General features: G+C 41.3%; 1 protein-coding gene across 16 annotated transcripts in view; it reads right to left on the bottom strand.

The window, feature by feature from the left end:
- Positions 1-20441, bottom strand: part of WDFY2 (WD repeat and FYVE domain containing 2) — a 184228-nt gene that overhangs the window by 95562 nt on the left and 68225 nt on the right. For 13 of the 16 annotated variants that reach the window (XR_012426982.1, XR_012426981.1, XR_012426983.1 and 10 more), the window contains exon 2: positions 8158-8225. The exons of the other annotated variants lie outside the window; for them this stretch is intronic. Coding sequence is in view for 10 of the 13 variants with exons in the window: in XM_065533261.1 (XP_065389333.1) it covers positions 8158-8225 (68 nt within the window). In the remaining 3 variants the exon portion in view is untranslated. The remainder of the gene's footprint in view (positions 1-8157; positions 8226-20441) is intronic. 16 annotated transcript variants of the gene reach the window in all.

Genomic DNA, 20441 nt, shown 5'->3' with positions numbered 1-20441 from the left:
GAATTATAAGTGGTCACTCCCAGACAAGTTTTAAGTTACAGTAAAGTTATCTAACTACACTAAATTTTAAAATGCCCCCTCAGATGAAAATCAAAGAAGAGTATGCTAAATAAATGTTGTACTTAATCAGATTAAATAATATCTAGCATGTTTAGTTTGGATAATCTATGTTTTCCTTCATTTCCATTAAAAATGAGAAGTTCCTCAGCTACCTTTTTCTTCTTAGTAAATACAGATTTAAAAGATCACATTACATTATGGTTTATAAGAATACGAATAGTAAAAACAACAAATTACACATGGTTCCATAATAAAACCTATACCAAGAAGAAAGCAATAAATGGATCAATACATTTCACAACCAGGAACCCAGAGGTTTTTTTGAAATAAGGTATAAATTAAAACAACAGGAATCAACCCAAATGTCCATCAGTGACAGATTGGATTAAGAAAATGTGGCACATATACACCATGGAATATTATGCAGCCATAAAAAAGGATGAGTTTGAGTCCTTTGTAGGGACTTGGATGCAGCTGGAATCCATCATTCTTAGCAAACTATCACAAGAACAGAAAACCAAACACCGCATGTTCTCACTCATAGGTGGGAACTGAACAATGAGATCACTCGGACTCAGGAAGGGGAACATCACACACCGGGGCCTATCATGGGGAGGGGGGAGGGGGGAGGGATTGCATTAGGAGTTATACCTGATGTAAATGACGAGTTGATGGGTGCAGCACAGCAACATGGCACAAGTATACATATGTAACAAACCTGCACGTTATGCACATGTACCCTACAACTTAAAGTATAATAATAATAAATAAATTAAAAAAAAATAAAAAAAAATAAAACAACAGAATGAGCATATCCCAAGTATATACATATTCTCCCAATCTGCCACGAAATTCTCTCAACTGAGTTAAAGATGTTTAAAAGTCAGGAAAACAATCACCACCTCACAAAAGCAGAACTGCCAAGTTCATAATTCTAAATACCTTTCTATAATACCACTAATATACCCACATGAACTTTCCCCCACTCCAAAACACCCAGCAGAGGCGGTGGAATAAGCATACACCACCTCCACAGTCTAAAGTTACCGAAAGTCCTCCTCACCAATGGGAAAACTAACACTTTCAACTCACTTACAAAATAACTCATTTCCATTCCAGATAAAAGCATATACACACATTAATCAACTTAATTGTCCAAATCCCCAATTTTAACTTATCTGTTACCTTAAGATGATGGTCCCAATAAATGAGAAAAATAAACCAATCCAGCTACAACTCCACAAAGTAGCCAATTTTTCCTAATAACTCTGGGTTAATATCAACAATGGCAGTAATATTGTTAAACATCAAGAACCTGAAGGCATTTTACAAATAGTTATTTGGTATATCTAATAACCAAAATATCTTTGCAAATTTGAGAACAAAGATAACAGTTTATTTGTTAGGCTTCAAAGCAGAGAAAATGTGAAGGACTTGCCCAAAGTGATTCAGCAAATTATAGCAAAAATGAAAATCAAATTCCAGTTTCCCACCCAGGCATAGGATCTAACCTACAAGCCATTTTGAATACTGCAATTGAAACAATACATTTTTGGAGGTTGAATTTAATGTAAGTAATAGACTATATTCAAATATTCTTTCCATAGAACTCTTAACTAAGATTATTTATTATTCTTAATGTATTCCCTACCATTTAAAATGGCTTAAAAAGCAGATACAATAAAACCAATAAAACCAAACAATAGAAATAAGCAAAAAGAAGTTATGACTAAAAGTGTGTGTGTGTGTGTGTGTGTGTGTGTGTGTGTGTGTGTAAACAGAAAAAAAAATTAAAATAAAGATCTGTTAGGAGATTCAGTTTGGTTTCATGTTTCACATTATCGATAATGACGAAGTACCAGGTCCTAGGGCTATTGCTCCCAATCTTTTCTGCCTCATAATACACACAGAAAATTGTATTTGTAAAGCCACTGGAATAAACAGAAGAGACTAGCCCTCCCTCCATCCTCTTCTCCACTCCCCTGTTCAGCTAAGGGGATCAGTTCTCATGTTCTAATGTAATCCATTTAGACCACACCAGTAGGCTGTGTCACATAGGCTGGGAAGTTCTGCCTTTGAGACAGCAAAGAGTTCCTGGCCCTCATTCTGAAAAATATTCCACCTTTTTGCTCCTTCATAAAAGGGGCACTGCACATTATGGTAGATGATTACTTCAAAAACAGGCACAAAGCACTTCATATAATGTACACATCAGTGTAAGCTGAGGGCACAATGAATGAAGGCATTTCTGCAGAGGGCTGACACAAAGTGGGAAAACTCCAAATTTAGAGGAATAATCAGACTAACTATCGTTCATGCTGTTCACTACAAATAGCCTTTCTCTCAAACAGGCTTTTGATAAAAACTGGGAAGCAAGCAGTTCAAAATCACATGTTTCAGAGAGGCCTTGAGTTCCTATACTTTAAACATTAACTGAACAGATGGTAGGCATCCATACTTGTGTGAAAACTGAGCGGCCCAACCACACGTCAGACTGGGCAAATGCCATCCCACCAGGCCAAGGCAGAGAACTGGGAAGGTCACAAGGCAGGTCATTTTATTGCTACATCAGGTGTGCCTCTTTATTTGTAACTACCTTTGAAAAAATGAAAAAAAAAAAAAAGTCTTGTTTGGCTTTGTGGAAAAATTTATAAACACTTAGGAGCCAAAGTAAATTCCATTTGCCTGCCCTGGCAGGAACAGAACCCATAGAGGGTTTCCAATTCTCCAACACACCCAACCTGAGGCTCCAGTCCTCTCAAGCCTCCTATTCACAACATCTCTGGCAGCCAAGTTGATCGATCTATTCTCCATACCCAGGAAGAAGTTGGCAATAAATGCCAGGCATGACATCCAATTATCTGATAGAGTAAGAAAAATCTCCAGCTCTTTGCACCACCTCCTGCAAGAGGTTCCTCCATCACCTCTCAAAGGACAAAGGTCTGACCCCATGAATGGCAAACCTAGTTGGTAAAGCAAATATGAAATAAATCAACCACAGAAATAGAAATGCTTGTGCTTTTTACATGATTTTTCTCTACAGTGTGATCCAACTATGGTGGTTGTAATTATATCTATTAGAAGCCTGGAACAAATAATCACATTTATGGCTGTAACTGAAACTTCCACTCTTACCCTGAGGGCCTGGTTTACAAGCTCGTGCAGGGTCCCAGATGGGTGTGCTGTAAGTTGATACTGTCACAGGCAATGTGCAGCTACTACATAAGATACACGTATTCTTTTTTGAAAGAATATTTGATAAGGAAAAGCTCTGATGTCTCATTCATCCATAAAAATCAGCTAGCTTATGGCAAACTACGAAACAAGTCAGCAGTCATCCCCACATTCTCTATAGAGAGTAGGGTTTAAAATGAACTTTCCATAGGCAGACTTTGTGACCGTGTCCCCATTACGCCTGCTTCCCACATTACAACACTCACCACACATGATGGTTGGTATTCATTTAATGTCTGCCTTCCCCACCAGACTGTAAACACCACAAAGACAGGAACCCTCTGCCATATTTAACTACTACATCCTTAGTACATCGTACAATGTTGCATGTGGAAGAAACACTTAACATTTGTTGAATGAACTATCCAAAAAAATTAAACAAGATCAAATACTACTTTCTGCTTTCCTTCTTTACATGCCCTCACCTTTCCCAGGCTATGTTAAGCTTAACTCTACTATGTCACCAACAGGGCCATGACTCAGTCCTTTCTCATTAAAGATCACAGAGATCCAGGAAAAACTGAAAGAGTAGGAATTAGGAGGTATACAATGAGGCCCGGGCTTAGTCAAATACTTGCAGTTACAAGTAATAGAAATCTGCTCAGGTGAATTTAGGAACAAATGGGCATATCCAATAAGAGAGAGGGGTATCTTTTGAGCTCAAATAGGCAGAGCCAGGATTCTCAGGGGATTAGTAGGATGAGGAAAATCTTGTGCATCACTTGCTTGGGCTTTCTCTTCATCAGGAGCCAGACGTTCTTCCTTCCCTGCAGATCAGCTTTCTTCCTCTTTCTCCATGCACACAAACACCTCACAGCTCTTAGGTTTATATGTTCCCAGTAAAAAGGCCCTGCCCAGGCTGAGACTAGCATTTCTGCCTCCAAATTCTAAATTCCTGGGAAAATCAGATTGGCCCAGGGACAAACAGCCTTAACCAGGCAAGCTTGGTTTTTCCTGGCTCCCTTCTACGGAGGAGGAGCTTCTCAGAAAAGACTGGATAGGAAGACATCCCACATCCCCATAGCAGTGCTTGTGTTTTTGACCACGATGCGTCTGCTCTTCTTTCTCTTGTCTGCAACTCCCCCAAGATCACTCAGCCTCATCACACTGCCTTTCAAGTTGGTTTCCTGTCATCAAACTTGGCCTTCACTATTTATTCTTTCTCATGCAATGCCTTCCCACTTCCTTCCTTTCATTAAACCTCAAATTCTTCTCAAAGCTATAATGCATTTACTCTCTTACCTGGATCACGACACTGTATTTAAAAGGTATTTTAGGCCGGGCACAGTGGCTCATGCCTGTAATCCCAGCACTTTGGGAGGCTGAAGCGGGCGGATCACGAGGTCAGGAGATCGAGACCATCCTGGCCAACATGGTGAAACCCTGGCTCTACTAAAAATACAAAAATTAGCTGGACGTAGTGGCATATGCCTGTAATCCTAGCTACTCGGGAGACTGAGGCAGGAGAATCACTTGAACCAGGGCGCCAGAGGTTGCAGTGAGCCAGGAATGCACCACTGCACTCCATCCTGGCGACAGAGAGAGACTCCGTCTCAGGGAGAAAAAAAAAAAAAAGGTATTTTAATGGACAAAATTAACAAATAAGTCATTTTAATACATGCACAAGAATAAATTCTTGTATACTTGGAATGCTACTTATTATGTAGTAGAATAAACACAAAATACGGTAATATTTGCTTTGTGATATTTATTTTATAGCCTCTGAATATATTGTGCATTTTCACCTATTCTGAAACCAGTATCACATAACCATTATTTACAAATAATACTGAGTAACCTCTTAACAAAACAGCTTTCAATAGGAAGGACTACAAAACAATTCCTTGGAAACTCAAATCTACTTCATGTTCTCTAACTGATTGAAATGTAGCTTATTTCCTTATGCAATAAGATTCTGCCTCTCTCAAGTTAAACAAATCTTAAATTTTTGCCCAGGTCAATTACTATGTCATCTGAATGCATAAGATTCCTAGAAACACCAAAGCCAGTTTCTAACCAATTGTGATGAAGATAAGTTTCTTTTTCACCTCTACACAGCAGTAATCTTTTCAATCCATTCAAAAGATTACTGAAATCATCTTGACCATATACATCTTGTTTGTCTGCAAATCCCTGGCATCTAGATTTGTGGCCTGTACACAGTAGATGCACAGTAAACATTTGACTGACTAGCATGTATGCTTACATCCATATAGTTACCAATCAACACTATATATGTGTGGCTTTACATGTGTTCATATAAACATGTACATAGATCATCAACATGTTTGCTATAATGTCACAAGACAATGTTTTCAAACCTTAAAGTATATTCAAATTATCTAGGGTTTGGGTTTGTTTGGTTTTTTTTTGGAGACAGGAAGAGAGAGAGGTGGCATCTTGCTATATTGTCCAGGCTGGTCTTGAACTCCTGGCCTCAAAAAATCCTCCTGCCTTGGCCTCCCAAAACACTGGGATTACGGACATGATCTAACCCGCCCAGCCTATCTAGGGATTTTGTTAAATGCAAATTTTGATTGAGTAGCTCTGGGATAGAACCCAAGACTGCATTTCTAATAAGTTCTCAGGTGATGCTGATGCTACTGGCCCACAGATCATACTTTGAATAGCAAAGTAATCCCTTCTTAACTCATTTAGTAGAACACCAAAGGCAAAGTATACAAATAATCACAAGGTCCTCTTTCTCAAAGTTCATGTTCAATCGTAAGGAAACTGGATGATAATCCTCTCAGGGAAACACATCTTTATTATCAGACCAAATCCTTCAATAAGTATTTACTGAGCACCTATGCCAGGTGTAAGAGCTATAGTGACCTTTAGTCATTCTTGCATATAGCTTAATAAATGATGAAAACGCAACTAAAAGCTTCTCTGTATCTCACTGATATCCAAATAAAGAAAGCATTACAGGACGACACCAAAATGTGTATATATTTGTATAGGGGGAAGAGAATGAGTTAGCAATTGCTTAGGATCCTGTGCCTTCATGAAGCTCCTATTAATGCTTATCTCAAGAAGATTCCTTGCTTGCCATCCCCAAATCCCCATCATTGTGCCCAGGTCAGCCTTTCCTATTTGCAGAGTCATGTGAGCTATTGATCTCTGAGGCCAACTTCAACTTGCTGGATTACATACAGCCCTCCCTTATCTCTTACAGTTAGATACTGTGGCAGGTTTGATGAAGAAGCAAGACCAGAAAAAAGACTGGTTATATCATTTAAAAAATAGGAAAAAAGGCTAGGCGCGGTGGCTCACGCCTGTAATCCCAGCACTTTGGGAGGCCAAGGCGGGTGGATTACCTGAGGTTAGGAGTTCGAGACCAGCCTGGCCAACATGGTGAAACCCCATCTCTACTAAAAATACAAAAATTAGCTGGGATGTGCCAGTAGTCTCAGCTACCTGGGAGGCTGAGGGAGGAGAATCATTTGAACCGGGAGGCGGAGTTTGCAGTGAGCCAAGATCTCACTACTGCACTCCAGCCTAGGCAACAGAGGGAGACTACATCTCAAAAACAAACAAACAAACAAACAACAAGAAAAAAATCCTACAGAATTCTCTACTTTTCCATTTATCTAAACCCTCATCACTGCCATGGCTTAAAAAGAAAGTTCAGCTTGATCCCGTAATGTACAACAATATCTTCTAGAAGCAAAACAGGTAAAGGAAGGATATAGTATTCAGAATTACAAGAAGTTTTTTCTACCCACAAAAGGGTTGAATACTTTGTTCAGCTTGGTTGTTATCATCTATTTACTACAAAATTCTAAAGACATGCAAAGCCTCAAAGATAATTTGAAAATCATTTAAAATTATTATATCATTAATAGTCATTTGTTTATAACAAGCAAAATTGTTGTTTGAGTTATTACAGTATCCTTTTGCCAGAAGCAGAATTTTAAGCAAATCTACAATTTAGCATGAATTTATTTCAGCATGTGCTTCTGAAACTGGGATACTTATATCAAGAGATGAGGTGTACACTGCAGCAAGCCAGAAGGTATAGGAGTCCAAACAACAAACCTGGGGGATTTTTCTACAATGTCAATTTTAATTAAGGTTTGAAGGGAGGGAAGTAAGGGAAATGTTTAATACAAGTAATATTAAATTTAAATAATTATTTTACACTAAAATAAACATGGGATAGGATGCCCAAACTTCACTAATTTTAAAGACAAAAGACTAGATTGAAAAGAAAATTCCTATTTTGGGGGGCCAGCTCTTCTTCAGCTGTGGGGGAACTTCTGCCAGTGGAATAATCTAAGAATCACACGTATCTTTTCTTTTAAAAGTGTACTTGGAAGATTCATTATTTATCAGTGCAAGGACATAATTCTCAGATATGATCTTGGGGAAATGAAATCAACTTCTAATTAGAATGTTTCAATCCTAAGCAAATCCTTTTGAGAACTGAATGCTCAATGCTGAATGTCTTGAATTTGAATAAATGATATAACAATAAGGCAAGGACAAATTTACTTCACAAATGTAATCACTGGACAAAATTCTGAATTGCCTAAGGACATACTTCATAAAATAGCTGAACAAAAAGTTGGAAAAGAAACGGAGACTGCTGTAATCAGAAAGCCTATGTGCTGTAGTCCTTCTTCCATTAATCTTATTCAGAAGCTATGAATATAGAGTCAATTTCAGAACAATTTTCTTACTTTACATAGTGAAAGCCTTAGAAAATCTAAAATGATTTAATATGGTACTTTTCATTATAATGAGAATCCCAACCTCAGTCTTCTCCACTTAAGAAGAAAACACAGAGAAGGCAATCTGGGAAGGAAGGAGAGTTAGGATATATGTCTGGTTTTTCAAGACAGAGATTTGGATACTTACAAGGCATTGCATGGTATATGCTTGGCCAATACTGTCCACTGTCTCTCTTTAACCAAACACGAACTGTCCTACAACAGAAGAAAATATGTGCATGAAATCACATTATTCTTAGCCATGGGAAAATGCTGATACATAGAAAATAAACCTCTTAACATTATATATAGAGAGAGGCCAGGCGTGGTGGCTTACGCCTGTCCCAGCACTTTGAGAGGCCGAGGCAGGAGGATCACTTGAGGTCAGGAGTTCGAGACTAGCCTGGCCAACATGGTGAAACCTTGTCTCTACTGAAAATAAAAAAATTAGCTGGTAGTAGTGGTGTGTGCCTGTAATCCCAGCTACTCGGGAGGCTGAGGCAGGAGAATCACTTGAACCTGGGAGGTGGAGGTTGCAGTGAGTCAAGATCACACCACTGGACTCCAGCCTGGGTGACAGAGAGAAACTCCATCTTAAAAAAAATAAGAGAGAGAGAGAATATCTTAACATACATATGTATCTTAACCATAAATACATATAAATGAACACCATATATACCTGTCTAAAGATTCTATATTCCTTAAACTTGAGGCTTCTACAAATTTAGAATTGCATATAACTCTTTAAATATCATGCCACACGTGTGTAATCATGATAGTGTTTGGAAATTATTATTTTCATTCTTGTTGTTTTGCCTTTCCAAGCATCTGACCTTTGCCCTTGACAGCTGGAAGCATTCATCTGACTGGGGAACTATTTGGTTTTATTAGTGAAGGGACTACAAAGAGATCAAATGAAAAAATATGCAGTCTCTGACATGAAGAGGATTATACAGTCCATGGTCTTGTAAGCCAAGCAAGCCATTGTCTCAAGGGAGTTTTTCCAAATATGCTCAAGTAATTATAAGCTCTGAGGCAGATTTTCTGAGCTAGTGTTGTCCGTGGGGCTTGCTGTGGAACAGAGTGATACTGCACCAAAGGCTGCGCATGAAGTTCCAGGCCAGCAGCTGTAGAGAGACAAGGCAGACACCTAGGAGAAGTCAGAGAGCAGGTGCCAAAGACTCAACTAGCTGGGAAGTATCATGAGGTTCAGACTAAACAGAAAGGCCTGACCATGAATTGCACTAGCCGTAGCATCATCAGCATATGCCAGCAAGGCAAACACAAGTAGGAGGTTGAAAGGTATTATTCCAGAGACCAGAGGAAATAGTGAACATCAAACAGTTGGAAAAAGTCAGTGTCCCACTGCCAGGGGATCATAGGTCACACATCTCACCCCACACTCTTAAGCCATCCCAGGGTTAAAAGCAGAGTGAGAAACTGAGCACTTTTATCTCAGAGAGAGCTGGATACTTCCTAAAGACACTGGACCGAGTTTCAAATTATATTGGATATCTGCCACCTGCGCCACTCCAGCTAATCAGGAGGTCTTCTATAAATAAGTAGGCCGGGCGCAGTGGCTCATGCCTGTAATCCCAGCACCTTGGGAGGCCAAGGTGGGCGGATCACCTCAGGTCAGGAGTTCGAAACCAGCCTGGCCAACATGACAAAACCCCATCTCTACTAAAAATAACAAAAATTAGCAGGATGTGGTGGTGGATGCCTATAATCCCAGCTACTCGGGAGGTTAAGGCAGGAGAATCACTTGAACCTGGGAGGCGGAGGTTGCACTGAGCTGAGATGGAGCTATTACATTCCAGCCTGGGTGACAGAGCAAGACTCTGTCTCAAAAACAACAAATTAATTTAAAAATAAATAAATAAATAAGTAGTAGGAAAAAGACTAAACCAACTACAGATATAATAAAGAACATTTTCTCTAATTTCAAAAGAAATTAGAGACAGAAACTTTTTTATCCTTGTCGGATGCAGGCATTTAAGGAAATCACTGGCTGACAGACATAACAGAACAGAGACCTCAGTGATCACATACAACAAAGAATATAGTCTTTGCCAAAATAGTTTGGAAAAGTCACTAAACAAATGGATAATTACAGCACTCAGCAAGTAAGAACAGCAACCTCTGGAGAAGGAGAATTATATGACTTCCAGAATTACTGCATTATAATATTCAAAATGTCCAGTTCTTAACAAAAGTTGCAAAGTATACAAAGAAAAAGGAAAAGAAAAACAAATAAACTGACAAAATTTTAAAGAAAATTGACAGAAATTCACAGAAAAAAAAAGAAATTGACAGAAACCATCCATGAAGAAACTAAAACAGGCTTATTATACCAAGACTTTAACAGTTTTAAATAGATAAAGAACAAAGGAAATTAGAGCAAGGTTTGTATGAAAGAATGGGGAATATCAATAAAGAGATAGAAATTTCAAAACAGAATAAAAGCGAAATTCTGGAACTGAAAAGTACAATAGCTGAAATGAAAAATTCCATAATGAGGTTCAACAGCAGGTTTGAGAGTCAGAAGAGCCAGCAAACCCGAAGATGGGACAATTGAAATTTCCCAGTCTGAGGAGGAGAAAGTAAAAAGAAAAAAGATTAACAAACAGAGAATAAGAGACCTATGGGCCATCATCAAGTGTACCAACATATGCAATATGGAATGACAGATGAATTCTCTATCTAGCTGCACTATCCTTCCAAATGCAGGGAAAATTAAGACATTCTCAGATAAACAAAAGTGAATGAAATTCATTACTAGTAGATTTTCCTTACAAGAAATGTTAAAAGGAGTTTTTCAGGCTGAAACGACAGGACACTAGATGGTAACCTGAAGCCATACAAGAATTAAAGATTACTGGTAAAGGTCACTACACAAGTAAATATAAAAGCAAGTATCACTGTATATTTTGTTTATAACTCCTCTTTCTGTTTCCTAAATGGATTAAAAGACATATGCATAAAACAAGAATTTTAAGTCTATCTATGTAAATGGGCAACAAAAGGGGTGGGAACAGAGCTAACTAGGAGCAGATTTAATGTACACTAGTAAAAATGAATTGATATCAATTCAAACTAGATTATATAAATTTAGGCATACAGAAGAGAAAAATAAGGGAATCAAAATGGTACATGAGAAAAAAAAAGAAGGCAATAGTGGAGAAATTCAAACGTAAAAGAATAGTGGAGAAATTCAAACGTAAAAGAAGGCAATAGTGGAGAAATTGAGAAACAAAAAACAAAGAGATTTAATACAAAAAAATAAATAGCAAAATGGCAGAAGTCTTTCCTTATCAGTAATCACTTTCAATATAAATGGATTAAACTCACAAATTGAAAAACAGAGACTGGCAGAATGGATTTTAAAAAAATACGGTCTAACCTTTTGCTACTTAAATGAGACTCACTTTAAACCCAAAGACACAAATAGGTTGACAACGAAACAATAAAAAAGACATTCCATTCAAATAGTAACCAAAAGAGAGCTAGGTGGGTATACTAATAACAGATAAAATGGGTTTTGAGTCAAAGTTTATTACAAGAGACAAGGACACTATGTTTTGACACAAGGGTCAATTCATCAAAAAAATAATAATTACAAATACATATACTCCAAAGAATAGAGCCCCCAAAATATTAATATATGAAAAGTAACCGGGCACGGCGGCTCACGCCTGTAATCCCAGCACTTTGGGAGGCTGAGGCGGGTGGATCACAAGGTCAGGAGACCGAGACCATCCTGGCTAACACAGTGAAACCCCGTCTCTACTAAAAATAGAAAAACTTTAGGCGGGCTTGATGGCAGGCACCTGTAGTCCCAGCTGCTTGGGAGGCTGAGGCAGGAGAACGGCGTGAACCCAGGAGGCAAAGCCTAGATTGCGCCACTGCACTCCAGCCTGGGTGACAGCCAGACTCCATCTCAACAAAAAAATAAAATTAAATTAAAAAAAGCACTGACAGAATTGAAGGGAGAAATAGAGAGTTCCACAATAACTGAAGTCTTTCACTTGCAATAAAAGAACATCCACACATATAAGGAAACAGAAGACTTGAACAACACTACAAACCAACTAGATCTAATGATATATAAACAACACTCCAACCAACAACAACAGAACATACATGTTTTTCTGAAGTACACATGGAACATTCTCTAGGATTGATCAGCTGTTAGGCTGTAAAACAATCCTTAATAAATTTTAAGATTGAAATCATACAAAGGATCTTCCCCAACTATAAGGGAATGAGGCTAAAATCAGGAACAAAAAAAAAACTGGGGAAGAAGTTACTAAGAAAATTAGAAAATACTTACAGATGAATGAAAACAAAAGCACAACACATTAAAATGTATTAGGGGCTGTGAAAGCAGTACTCAGGAAGAAATGTATAGCTATAAATGCCTATATTAAAAAAGAAGATCACAAATCAATAACCTAATTTTATACCTTAAGGAAAAGCAAACTAAACCAAAAGTCAGCAAAGGAAGGAAATAACAAAGATTAGAGCAGAAAAAAAAAAAAAAAAGATAGAGAAAGATAGAGAATCAATGAAACAAAAAGTCAGTTCCTTGAAAAGATCAGCAAAAGTAACAAACCTTTAGCAGAACAGAAATTTAAAGGATTATACGAGAAAATTTCATATGCTAGCCAATTAGATAATCTAGATTAAATAAACAAATTCCTAGAAACATACAATTTACCAGTACTGACTCAAGAAGAAATGGATAATCTCAACAAATCTATTACAAGTAGAGATTGAATCAATAATCAAAAACTTCTCAACAAAGAAAAGTGCAAAGCCAGACAGCTTCACTGGTGAGGTCAATCAAACACTTAAAGGAGAATGAACAACAATCCTATTCAAACTTCAGAAAAATAGAAGAGGAGAAAATACTTTAAAACACATTCTATGAAAGCTGGACAAAGATAACACAAGAAAACTACAGACTTAAATCTTCATGAAGAGAGATTCAAAATTCCACAATAAAATACTAGTAAGCCAAGTTCAACAGCACATTAAAAGGATTATATACCATGACTGAGTGTCATTTATCCCAGAAATGCAAGGGTAGTTCAATATAAGAAAATCAATTAATGTGATATGGCACATTAATAGAATGAACGCGCGCGCGCGCGCACACACACACACACACACACACACACACACACACACCTGTCAATAGACACAGAAAATGCCTTTGACAAAATTCAACAATCTTTCGTGAAAAAAAAACATAGCATACTGGGAATAGAAGAAAATTTCCTTAACCTAATAAAGGATATTCATGAAAAATCCACACTTAACATCATACTCAATAAAAAGTGAAAACATACTCCCTAAGATCAGAAATAAGGATGCTCAATTTCATCACTGTTATTCAACATTATTGGAAGTCCCAGTCAGAGTAATTAGGCAAATAAAAGAAATAAAAGGCATCTGCACTGGAAAGGGAGATGTAAAACTATCTTATTGGAAGATGACATAATTCTTCTTACAGAAAATCCTAAATAATCCACTCAAGAAAAAAACGACTAAAGCTAATTAAATAAATTAAGCAAAGTTACAAGGTGCAAGATCAGCAAACAGAAACCATTTGTGTTTCTAATAACAAACATTTCTAAAGAAATTACAGCCCCCAAAACACTTTACATATATATTTAATCTTTACAATACCCTATTAAATAGAGCTCTCTTCACTAAACGTACTGCCCTCCTTACATCAACTCTTTACACCTAAAAATAAAAGTACAGTATATAAAAATATCTGTTCTCTTATCTCTTCAGGTACAAGAGCAGTTTTAAAAAGAAAAAAAAGGTTCTGCATCTTAGAGATCAAAAGTGCTATCTGGATGGTTAGGAATTTCCTAAATAAATGTAAATTTTACTATACAAAGCCTTAGAAGTAAGTTTTAATTTTTCTGAAAATTATATTTTAAGAGCAACACAAAAAACATTTTTCCCTGAAGAAAATTTTCAGAAAATGACAACTGTGATTAAGAGTCATATTAAGCCAGCAGAGGTCAGGGTATTGGGGGGGAAAAATGTCCGACCGCTGAAACGCAGGTAAAGTGTCCTTTCACCTCCCCCACACAAAGCCCTGAGTTCGCAGGAACAGGACAGGGCCAAATGCATTGCACAGTCCATCTTGCACGTGCTGTTTTCTTCTCTCCCTGCCTCTTCCTCTCTCCCAAGCTCCCAGCACAAGGCACAAACCAACACTGGGAGACAGACAATGCTCATCTAAAAAATACCAAGATGAGGTAGCCCATAGTGGGTCTCAAGTAGTTCAGCAACTGGGCTATTTATTTTTATTTGCTACTTTTTGAGACCAAGTCTCACTCTGCTGCCCAGGTTGGAGTGCAATGGCATGACATTGGATCACTGTAACCTCCATCTCCCAGGTTCAAGTGATTCTCCTGCCTCAGCCTCCCGAGTAGCTGGGATTACAGGTGCATGCCACCACACCCAGGTAATTTTTGTATTTTTAGTAGAGACAGGGTTTCACCATAGTGGCCAGACTGGTCTTGAACCTCTGACCTCAAGCAATCCACCTGTCTTGGCCTCCCAAAGTGCTGAGATTACAGGCGTGAGCCACTATGCCTGGCCTGAGCTATTTAAAAACAGCATAATTTCATTCTATGTTGGATATAGCTGATCACATTTCAACATGTTAAAATTACTTTTAAATATCAGCCCTATTGCTGAGACCTAAAACAAAACTGCTTTTATTTTTATTTTATTTTTATTTTACTTTAAGTTCCGGGATACATGTGCAGAACGTGCAGGTTTGTTACATAGGTATATGTGTGCCATGGTAGTCTGCTGTACTTATTGACCCATCCTCTAAATTCCCTCCCCTCACCCCAAAATTGCTTCTTTAAGGTTAAAGCAGATGTTAGATAAATTGTGGTGTTTATCAAAGTTCTACTAGGATCAGTGCTGGTTTGCTCCTTGACTGGGCTATAAATGCAAGCAGAGAAGGAGCCACATTTTACCATACTTGATATCTGCCCCAAGGCCAAGCACTATATCAGATCCAACAATGGTGCTCACTGTTTGTGAAAGATTAAAAGAATCAATCAAAAATCTCTCCCTATGGCCATGGCCACCCCAACCTACTTGTCCACTGTCAGGAAGTCCTCTGATTTGCACCTAGACAGACATGTAGTGCAAAATGGCAGCAAGGAAGCTAGGTTGATACTGAGAAGTCTATACATTGTGCTGGGTAAGATGATGGGAGAGAACCATGAATCCTTAATTGTACAGCTCCAGCTCTTATTTCCTAAAGAATTACTGATGGGCAGGGAATTCCCACATGCCTCCCGTCTCACCCCAACTCTCTCAGACTAAATTCAGTGCCTGCCTCAGTTACAACCTTAACTAAGACAAGTGTGACCTCAGGGACAGCACTCAGCACAGTAGCCAGTCTGATCACGCAGAGGGGGACTCACATGTTCAACTAAGCAGGGAATCATATGTTTTTGATTCCCTTTTTGAGATTCCAATTTTTTAGTTTGTATTTTATTGTTTTAAACTGTGCTGACACACATAAGCTGGCAGTAGAGTTTTATCAGACACAGTTGCTAAACTGACACGTGTGTGTGTGTGTGCGCGCATGTGTATACATGCATATACATATATAGTCACGGGCTACATAACAATGTTTCAGTCAACATTGGACCACATATAAAATGGTGGTCCCATAAATTTTTTTTTTTTTTAACAGAGACAGGGTCTCGCTTTGTTGCCCAGGCAGGAAGGCAGTGATGTGATCATAGCTCACTGTCACCTTGAACTACTGAACTCAAATAGTGATCTTCCCACCTCAGCAACCCAAGTAGCTAAACTACAGATGCTCACCACCATAAATGGCTAATTTTTAAAAAAATTTTATAGAGACGGAGGTCTCACTATGTTTCCCAAGCTGGTATGGAACTCCTGGCCTCAAGTGATCCTCCCACCTTGGCCTCCCAAAGCGCTGGGATTACGGGCATGAGCCACTGAACCTGGTCCCCCTAAGATTCTAATACCATATTTTTACCATATGCTTTCTATGTTTAGATACACACATACTTACCATTTGTGTTACAGTTGCCTACATTATTCAGTATAGTTACATGATATACAAATCTGTCGCCTAGGAGTAACAGGCTATATGTATCATACAGCCTAGGTATGTAGTAGGCTACACCATATAGTTTTGTGTTAGTACATGCTATGGCAATCACATAATGACTGAATTGCCTAATGGCGTATGTCTCAGAATGTATCCCCACTGTTAAGAGACACATGACTATATCCATGGGGGACTGGTTCCAGGATCTCCCCCAGATTTTGTATGCTCAAGTCTCTAATACAAAATGGCACAGTATTTGCATATGACCTACATACATCCTCTCGTAGGCTTTAATCTCTAAATTACTTATATTACCTAGCACTATGTAAATGCTATGTAAACAGTTGTTATACTGTATTGTTGAGGAAATAATGACAAGGAAAAAAAGTCTATACATATTCAGTGCAGATACAACCAACCTTCCTCCCCATTACCCCCAAATATTTTCCATCCAAGTTTGTTTGAATCCATGGATGCAGAACCCACAGATAAGAAGGGCCAACTGGATATGGTGAAGCACCACACCAGGTTCATGCCCCTAACCATCCTAGCCCGCAAAGACATATCCTTTGTGCTATATTCTAGCAATCTTTAGGAGTCTGCTTATAGTGATGCAGATAATGAAAAACAGCTTCTGGAACAACTTGGATTTTCCAAGACTATGAAAATCTAGAAGTTAGGAATTCTCCCCTACTGCCCCACAAGTGCACTTACATACATTCATTCATTGACTTGTTGATTCATTAATTTACTCGACCAACATTATCAAACACCTACTAGGTACTAGTATTGAAAGGAGCTGGGCACATTCCTCAGCCCCGGGCTCAAAACTCCCTGAGCCTAGCACAAACACATCCCATCCTCCCATCCCACCACCATATATCTCTCAAACTCCCTGAGCTCAGTACAAACACCACCTGGAAAGTCTCCGATAAGGAGACAGCCGTTCAAGGTTACTGAAAGCGCAGGAGCCAAAAGAATTTCTTTGTTCCCCTACAACTTTCGGGCTATAAAAAGCAAACGCTCGCATTGTTCGGGGCCCTCTTGTATACTGTGTAAAGGAGGGACCAAGTTCGAACTTGTAGTAAAGATCCTTGCCGCTTGGCTTTGACTCTGGACTCTGGTGGTCTTCTTTGGGGAACAAACAGTCTGGGCATAACATCTGGGGGCCCGTCCGGGATTCCCCAAGCCCACCAGACCCCTGGTCAACGGATCTGCTAGGATCGATCTACTGATAGGTGAGCTGGCTCGTCTCCGTTTGTCTGTCTGTGTCTGTGTGTCTGTTCTGAATCTGAATCTCTGACTCGCGAGGTCTGAAACTGAGGCTGGCACAGTCCTGGCGGACGCGCTATAGGACAGCCAGTGGAGACCGGTGGGAGACGTCCCCTGGCTCTCTTCTGATTTAAATTGCGATCTGAGTTGCCGGAGCGGGTTCGCAATCTGGGCAACAGCCGAATCTGACCCCGGTCCTCGGGTGCGCGCTTGCAGTCTGAATCTGACCCCGGTCCCCGGGTGCGCGCTCGCCGTCTGAATTGCCCCGGTCCCCGGGTGCGCGCTCGCCGTCTGAATTGCCCCGGTCCCCGGGTGCGCGCTCGCCGTCTGAATTGCCCCGGTCCCCGGGTGCGCGCTCGCCGTCTGAATTGCCCCGGTCCCCGGGTGCGCGCTCGCCGTCTGAATTGCCCCGGTCCCCGGGTGCGCGCTCGCCGTCTGAATTGCCCCGGTCCCCGGGTGCGCGCTCGCCGTCTGAATTGCCCCGGTCCCCGGGCTCCGGGCTTCCGGCGCGCGCTCGCGGGCCCGGTCCCCGGGCTCCCGGCTTCCGGCGCGCGCTCGCGGCCCCGGTCCCCGGGCTCCGGGCTTCCGGCGCGCGCTCGCGGGCCCGGTCCCCGGGCTCCCGGCTTCCGGCGCGCGCTCGCGGCCCCGGTCCCCGGGCTCCCGGCTTCCGGCGCGCGCTCGCGGCCCCGGTCCCCGGGCTCCCGGCTTCCGGCGCGCGCTCGCGGCCCCGGTCCCCGGGCTCCCGGCTTCCGGCGCGCGCTCGCGGCCCCGGTCCCCGGGCTCCCGGCTTCCGGCGCGCGCTCGCGGCCCCGGTCCCCGGGCTCCCGGCTTCCGGCGCGCGCTCGCGGCCCCGGTCCCCGGGCTCCCGGCTTCCAGCGCGGATTTCCTTTACAGGGATTCCAACCCACATTCCTTTACAAAAAGAGACACAGAAAGTAAGACTAAAAAGAAAAAAAAATAAGTGAGAGAGAGACCATAGAGATGAGAAAAGGAGAAAGTGAGAAGGGAAATCGGAAAGAAAAAGGGGAGAAAACGGCAGACGTGGAGAGTCAGAGAAAAAGACTGAGTATAAAGGAGAAAGGACACGGGATGACAGAGAGACAGAGAGAGAAAGCGCGCGCGAATAAAATAGAAACTTAAAGAAAAGACCCTGTAAGTATGTCAATCAAAGATTTAGACAGAAACGGAAAAATTAGAGAGAGAGATAGAGGGACAGAGCAGGCGGAGGGGAGGCGGGCTCGCTGAAAGGGAAAGTAACTTTAAAAGGCTGGGGGGGCGGACGCGAGGGCGCACTTCGCGGACTAGGCCCCCCCCCCCCAGCCGCCTGACTCCACGGTGGCTTTACCCCTTCGGGAAATAAAACCCCCAGATGACACAGAAATCCCCAAGCTCCAGTACTGGCCATTCTCCACCAGTGATCTGTATAACTAAAAGGCTCAGAGTGCTCGGTTTTCAGACAACCCCAAAGATTTACTGGCTTTACTGGATAGTGTCATGTTCACCCACCAGCCCATTTAAGATGATTGTCAGCAGCTCCTCCGAATCTTGTTTACCACGGAGGAGCGAGAGGGAATACAGGTAAAAGCTGGAAAGCTGGTCCCGGGGGACGACGGTCAACCGACTGCTAACCCTGACCTCATAAACGCAACCTTTCCTCTGACCAGGCCGGCATAGGACTACAACACGGCAGAAGGTAAGGGACGGCTACACCTTTATCGCCAGACTCTAATGGCAGGTCTCCGGGCAGCTGCTCGCAAGCCCACTAATTTGGCTAAAGTATATTCTATTCTGCAGGGAAAGACAGAGAGCCCAGCCACCTACTTAGAAAGATTAATGGAAGCTTTTAGACAGTACACCCCCATAGATCCAGAGGCTCCAGGAAGTCAGGCAGCTATTGTAATGTCATTCGTAAATCAGGCAGCCCCAGATATTAAAAGAAAACTCCAGAAATTAAAAGACTTGGAAGGAAAGCGGATTCAAAACCTCCTTCAGATAGCCCAGCAGGTTTATAATAACAGAGATACTCCAGAAAAAAAGGCAATTTAAGGCCACTAAAAAAAAAAAAAAAAAATGACCAAGGTCCTGGCAGCAGTAGTACAGAAAGAACATCTACAGCCAGAGTACACCCAACCTAGGCGGCCCCCCCAGGCATAATAATCTGAAAAAAGACCAATATGCCTACTGCAAGGAGGCTGGCCACTAGGTAAGAGACTGCCTCGCTACTGCCCAACCTGGACCTGGACGCCCCACTCCACGACTGCACCGAGGTACTAGCTCAGGTGCACGGAGTTCGAGAAGACCTGCAGGATCGCCCACTTCCTGACGCCGACCTCGTCTGGTTCACTGATAAGAGCAGCTTCATGCATCAGGGCCAGAGATACGCTGGAGCGGCAGTAACTTCAGAGACTGAGGTAATCTGGGCGGAACCCCTGCCCCCGGGGACATCGGCCCAGAAGGCCGAACTAATAGTGCTCACCCAAGCTCTTACCTTAGGGGCGGAGAAAAAGCTGATGGTATATACAGACAGCCGATATACTTTTGCAACAGCGCATATACATGGGGCCATTTACAGGGAGCGGGGGTTACTAACGGCTGAAGAAAAAGAAATAAAAAACAAGCAAGAAATCCTAGCCCTGCTAACAGCCCTATAGAGGCCAGAAAAGTTAGCCATTGTGCATTGCCCAGGGCATCAGAAACTAACTACTCCAACTGCTCAAGGCAACTTTCTAGCGGACCAAACTGCAAGAAAGGTGGCGAAGGCTCCCAGCCAACTCCTTGCACTCCAGCTCCCTGACCCGGGCCCCCGGGACTTGCCATATTTCCCTGATTATTCAGAACAAGATCTCCAGTGGATTGACAAGCTTCCCCTGAAACAGATCCAGAATGGGTGGTGGACTGATACTAATGACCAAACCATCCTACTAAAAAAATTAGGACAACAAATGTTAGAACACATCCACCGAACCACCCACCTGGGCGCTCGGCGGATAATAGACCTGATCAGACGCTCTAAGCTCAAATTC

The sequence above is a fragment of the Macaca fascicularis genome, chromosome 17 (genome assembly GCF_037993035.2).
Source record: "Macaca fascicularis isolate 582-1 chromosome 17, T2T-MFA8v1.1".
In the NCBI taxonomy this organism is placed as follows: Eukaryota; Metazoa; Chordata; class Mammalia; order Primates; family Cercopithecidae; genus Macaca; species Macaca fascicularis.
This window is presented reverse-complemented; position numbering and strand designations above follow the sequence as displayed.